Source organism: Carya illinoinensis, chromosome 3, assembly GCF_018687715.1.
Source record: "Carya illinoinensis cultivar Pawnee chromosome 3, C.illinoinensisPawnee_v1, whole genome shotgun sequence".
In the NCBI taxonomy this organism is placed as follows: Eukaryota; Viridiplantae; Streptophyta; class Magnoliopsida; order Fagales; family Juglandaceae; genus Carya; species Carya illinoinensis.
Window position 1 is genome coordinate 9,876,520 of NC_056754.1, and position 6,044 is coordinate 9,882,563.

Genomic DNA, 6,044 nt, shown 5'->3' on the forward strand with positions numbered 1-6,044 from the left:
TATACTTGAAGTTTTATTTGGTGTGATAAAATTACATGGAAGACTATGTTATTGATATGTAACTCATATATTATAATTTTATATTTTGTAATGTAATGTAATATATAGTGGATTGCATGCATTTTAATTTTTAATTTTTATATATTTTATTATTCTGGACAATATTATGCTTTTTAACATTACCTCTTAGAAAAATTTTCACAAAATATAGGCTTTTAAAAAAAGTATGATTTTCAACATATTTTTAAAAATTTCTATAATAAATATAGGCTTTTACATAAAGAGAATTATGCTTTTCAACATTGATTTTTCTTAAAAAATCTTTAACATAATATAGGTTTTTATTAAAAATAATAATAATGTTTTTAAAGCTGAAAAAAAAAACGGGTTCAATCTGAAACTTGGAATCTAGTTTTTAGAAAACCCGGATTTATTCGGGTTCCAACCTGGATATGACCCGGGATAACCTGATCCGGGTTCAGGCCCGGATTTCAAATCCGGATTCCGGTTTGGGTATACTCGGGTTCCTGAGTCGGAATCTGAATGAACAACCCTGTATGTGTGTATATATATTTATTATTATTTATGAAAAATGATAAACTTATTTTTTATTTACAATTTGTATATAATTATGTAAAAAAATAATATTGTTTTAAATTTTATTTTGACTTTATTGATAATTTGATGAATATAATATAAAAATATTATTATATTTAAAATTATTTATAAATTATAAATAAGTTGGTAGTGTATTATTATCCATTATTTGTTGGGTAAGTCGTGGGTGGAAAATTATAAAAATACGCTTCTTCTTCAATACTATTGGCCAGAACTTAGAAGACAAACACATCGTATTCACTGTATTCAGTATTCACATTCTGCCCATGTGACATCGACATAGGTGGCTACGCTAACGTTGCTTGTTGATTCTTTCCGTCCCAATTCTCTGCCAAGTTCCATTTTGAAGGAAAGAAAGAGGAAAAATGAACAAACCTCTACTTTTTCTGCTCCCGTTTGCCTTCATCTTTATCCTCTCAGAAGCCAAATCTTCCAGGCTACAGCCCCAAGCTGCGGCAGAATCCTTCAATATCAGCTATATCCAGGTTTATTGTTTCATCCCAAACATCTTTTTTCTTTTTTTTTCTTTTATCTTTTCTATTTTCGTTCGACACTTCGGCTGTTCGTTTTTTTTTTTTTTTTTCTATTTTTGGGCTTTCTACATCTCTTCGAATTAAAAGTTTTTCTGTTCCTCTTTTGATTCCGAAAGAGTGCGGCGAGCTGTTCTTACACGGCTGTTATAACAACAAGCTGTTCCTCAACAAGGTACACCCGAGATCAGATCAGTATCTCTTTTGGCGACGCTTATGGCAATCAGGTTCGTTCTCTTTTCTCCTCTTCTTTTTCAGGTTCTTTTTTCACGTCTACGAATTTCCCAAATTACGTTTCAATCTAATTTCTCAAATTTAGATGAACCCCATTGTTTGAAATTGAAAACTTTGATATTGGGTAAGTAGGATTTATCTGGATGATCAGGTTTTTATTGAGGTATTGACATAGAATTTCTCCATTAGATAAACTGTGGATTATATTTTTGTTTAATACCCAAAAATCATAGGACTCCAGTTTTGGGAGGCAATGAAACTATGAAAGAGAAAGGAGATTAGATTGTGAATAATGGGACTGAATTTGATGTTAATTTTCTTGAATTCTACCCCATAACACCAATTGTCCGTAGTTCATAAATATCTGGGGACGTGTCTATAGTTCAACCGTAGATCTCCCAAAAAAAATAGTTGATGTGTCATTCTTTAGTTCCTTCCACAGAATAATTGAAGATGGGTTCAAATACGAAAACTGTAAGAAATTTTTAATGTGTCACTGAAGCTGAAGAACAAGAAATGGGTGTTTTTTTTTGTACTAAAGTCCTATAAAACTCTGATATCAGATTTATGCACCGAGGCTGGACGATCCATCGTCGAGGGCATTTGAACGGTGTTCAACGGATACATATCAGATAAACGGACCTTGTGCCTACCAGATCTGTTATCTGTATCTGTATCGTACGGGACCAGATGGTTGGAAACCTAAGAGTGTGAAAATCTATGGCTATAACAGCAGAGCTGTTACGTTTTACTATGATGTCTTTATCCCAAGTGATATCTGGTATGGATTTAATCTGTGTCAGAGTGCGTCTTCCTCGGGTCGCCATTCTGGTCGGAAATGGTTCATGTATGTTGTACTAGGGCTTACTGTTGGTGCTCTGATGTGAGTGTTTATCTACAATTTTCTTTTACATCTCTTATTGCGTATTCCTGGGTAAAAAGTGTGTAACCTGTTATATTTCTTCATTGACATCGATGGCAATGATTAGGAATTCCAGAAGACAGCATGTGAATTTTAAATGATATAAACCAGCATTTTCCTTGTTGGATTGATTAGCATACAGCCAAATATCACTGGTTCCTTTGTCTTCTCCCATAGTTGTACTTTTGCTTTTTCCCCTTTCTTTTTATTCTGTTGCAAACTTAGAAAACAGTATATAAAATTATGATAAATAATATTTACAATTTTTTTTATAAATAAGAAATTGAAATTAAATCATTGAAGTGTAGTTATGGAATTGTGAACCTGTTCCCTTTCCTTTGAAATAATAGATCATTACATTTTCTTATATTTACAGGCTTAGAATATACAAGATTTTGTCACTGCACTCATTTTGAAAAAAATGGTTAAATTTTGGATACACATGAAAAAATAACTTTTATGGTGGACTCCATTATTTTTTTTAAAGGAAATATGTAGGACTTGCACATTGATTGTATCTAACATTACTCATCCAAAACAGAGGTTGGATGACTGGAGAAGATACTTGAATTGTGGGGTCTGATCTTAATAGTATTCAGGTATGGTCTCCATATTGTTAAGTGAGATACCCATTCTCCATGTTGTTAATTGAGCTGAGATTCAAATGCCTGGTAGATTGGATTTATTTCCTTCAAATGTTTGCTGAGTATGACATTCTAATTTTCTAAAAAAACCTCCACTTTTAGTGAAAGAATGCTTTTTACAGAGAAAAAGCTCTATACCTTTGTAAAATAATAACACATTCAAATTCCTAAAATGAGGCAGTATAGATTTTATCAAAACATATATGTTATGTAAAATGCTTTGAGAGATGAGTAATTTAAGGAAAAAAAAAAAAAAAAAAAAAACATCACGGCCAACAGCACGTAAATTTGTCGGAGCATTGGCCAAATTATTTACTTCTTAATAGGTCTGAATTATCTCGAAAGTAGAATCAAAAGCAAGTATATCAGCCATCATGCCATAATTTGAAATACATCTAAGGAGGTTGTTAAATCAATGGCACCCACAAACAGTGAATCGGCCTCAATAGTCAAGAGTTCTAGGAGCCCAAACTATGTGATTGAATAAATCTTCCTTTATCTATTGTCGTTCCTGGTTAGACGCATGTAATTAGCTAAGCATTTTATTCGAACAAATATTGAACCATAATGGATGGTTTTATGCCGATTACCAGTTCATCATCTTGAGTTGAGACCCATCATTCACATAAATGGGGGTAAATTAATGAGCTTGAATATTAATGAACTTTATAGCAGAATTATTTGTTCTATTTCTCAATCTTTTTGACCTTGATTCTATAGGAGCAATTCATAAAAATTGAGAAAAATAGATAATTCACAACCACTGGTAAAGCATTCATCGAAAAGTTAAGGATTAGTAATTCTTTTTAGAAATTAAACGGATTCAATCTTATCTTATACATATGTGAGAAAGCTAATAAAAAAAGAAGAAGAAGTTTTTCTTTAATCTTGGGCGCAATATGATTGGGGGGCTAATTCAAACCCCTCATGTAAAAATAAGAACCACCTCTACATTCAAAGCCCCATTTTTACCAATCATTTCTTATGGAGTGATATCGATCAGTGTTAGACTAGGGGGTGTTGGTCCACGGAAAAATGTTCGCAAATATGATTATGAATCTAGCCAGATTGGAACATTTAGCTCTCGACAGACAAATTTTGCCCGAAGAATTTTGTTATGTGTGCGACTTGGGTTACAAGATTATACCACTAAGGGACTACTTGTTTGAGAAGAAGCCTAGTCTAACCGAAGGATGAGGCAAAACTCTTTACGATCTAACCAATAACAATAGGCAAAAAGGAAGGAATGCTTATTAAGACCTAGTCTATGAAAAGGAGGTGATCCAACTGCACCTTCTAGTACGACTACCTTGTTACGACTTCACTCAAGTCACTAGCCCTACCATTAAGTGAGAGGGGGCAGTGCCAGTTATTTTTCAACCTGCTTATGCCTTGTCTATTTTGTGACTTTTACCTTACTATACCATCCTAACATTTAGATTCTTTAGAGATCAAGTTCCACAAACACATTTGTACAATAACTTAGATTACCGTAACACAAAAAATAAGCAAATCTATAAACGAAAGACCATCATGCGATTGAAGAACTCCACCACCCTGGCTAGCAATCCCAATATTCATTTTTTAAGCACCATCAATATTTAGCTTGAGTTTGCTCAGTTTATAGGCCATTGAACTAAGAATGACCTATCAACCTAAAGTTATAATGATAACACAACTTCTTGATATTGATCAGAATAGTTTGATAAGAGAGTTCAATTTTTTGTAACCAAAAGAGTAATCTTAAGACATGGATAGGCTGCAAATCTAACAATTTCAGCATTCCTCACAACATCATAATCACAACTCCAAAGTAATTGAAAAAGAAACTAAAGAAGCAAATAAGGTGAACCTCTTACATAATAATTTACAAAGAGAAATAATATATTGGCTTGGTTATAGTTCAAAAAAATGTGAAGCTGTTCATTTTACTATTCAAGAACATAATCTAAAAGGAAAACTCTTTAAATCTCTTTAAAATGAAATTGATAGTCACCAAACTGTCCGCTTTGTTTAGAATAAGAAGAAAGTAAAATACATGTTCTTTGGAAGTGTACAGCAGCAAAGAATGTGTGGTGCCTTCATTCAAAGAAAATTCAGAAAAGGTATTTGACAGCAGCTTGTTTTAAGGATTTATTTGTTGCTATGTATAATATTGCTGATGAAGAACAAAGTGAAGAACTAGTTGTGACAACAAGGAGACTTTGGTGATGTAGCAGTCAAAGCAGCAACTTGTTGATTATAAGGAAGCTCAAACAAATTCAGGCAAGAAAACAATAACATATGCAAAGAATTTGATGAACGGGTGGGAACTTCCTACTGGTGATTTATTAAAGATTAATTAGGATGCAATACTTAATAAATCTTTAAGAAATGTTGGTATTGATATAATAATAAGAGATGGTGATGGTAATGTTCTAACTACAAAAAGAATGCAACGTGATTTTTTCGTTAATTCATTGCTGGTTGAAGCTTTTGGTACTCCACAAGTAACAATTTTTAGTAGTGAATTAGGCTTAAAAATGATTTTCTTGGAATGTGACTCTCTCTAGGTTATTAATAGCATCAAGCAACGTGATTCTCATTGTAATAGCATAGGTTTGATTATTACAATTTGATCAATGGTTTGTTAGGGATGTTAGAAGATAAGCCAATGGTTTGATCAATTCTTTCCCTCATTTGATGAATTTTTTTAATAAATATGAAAAATGATAGTTATAGTTATAAGTGCGTAATTACCATATAATTATTTAAAAAAATGAGATTTATATAAAAAAAAATTTAATTTTTTAATAATAGATCTTATTATTTTTTTAAGTGACTGTATGATACATGCATATTTTACGACTATATATAATATTATATAATAAATATATTGACGTTGATTAAAAAAATTATAAACGAAAAAAAAGGGGAATAATATCTTAAAATTATAGTTCGAATTAAGAATGTTGGATTATCCTTATTCCTTGTTCCCAAATTCTTTTTTCACGGAGCGCTTCCGATGCCTTACGCCGGAGACATTTTAGGAGGGAAGGGCATATTCTTCTCCTTCGCATTAAAAGTTCTAATCTAACGGCCACAATCCAAACTATA

General features: G+C 32.1%; 1 protein-coding gene across 1 annotated transcript; it reads left to right on the forward strand.

Moving 5' to 3' along the window:
* Window positions 1-829: 829 nt before the first annotated feature.
* Window positions 830-2,451, forward strand: LOC122303170 (embryo-specific protein ATS3B). The gene is made up of 3 exons (XM_043114804.1): window positions 830-1,103; window positions 1,268-1,375; window positions 1,946-2,451. Exons 1-3 carry the CDS (start codon window positions 984-986, stop codon window positions 2,267-2,269), a joined length of 552 nt encoding a protein of 183 aa, XP_042970738.1. The 5' UTR covers window positions 830-983; the 3' UTR covers window positions 2,270-2,451.
* The last annotated feature ends 3,593 nt before the right edge of the window (window positions 2,452-6,044 follow it).

Coding starts and splice junctions, on each gene's coding strand:
- LOC122303170 (XM_043114804.1), top strand. CDS start 984: ATGAACAAACCTCTACTTTTTCTGCTCCCGTTTGCCTTCATCTTTATC. Junction 1,104..1,267: donor TCAATATCAGCTATATCCAG/GTTTATTGTTTC, acceptor TGATTCCGAAAG/AGTGCGGCGAGCTGTTCTTA. Junction 1,376..1,945: donor GCGACGCTTATGGCAATCAG/GTTCGTTCTCTT, acceptor CTCTGATATCAG/ATTTATGCACCGAGGCTGGA.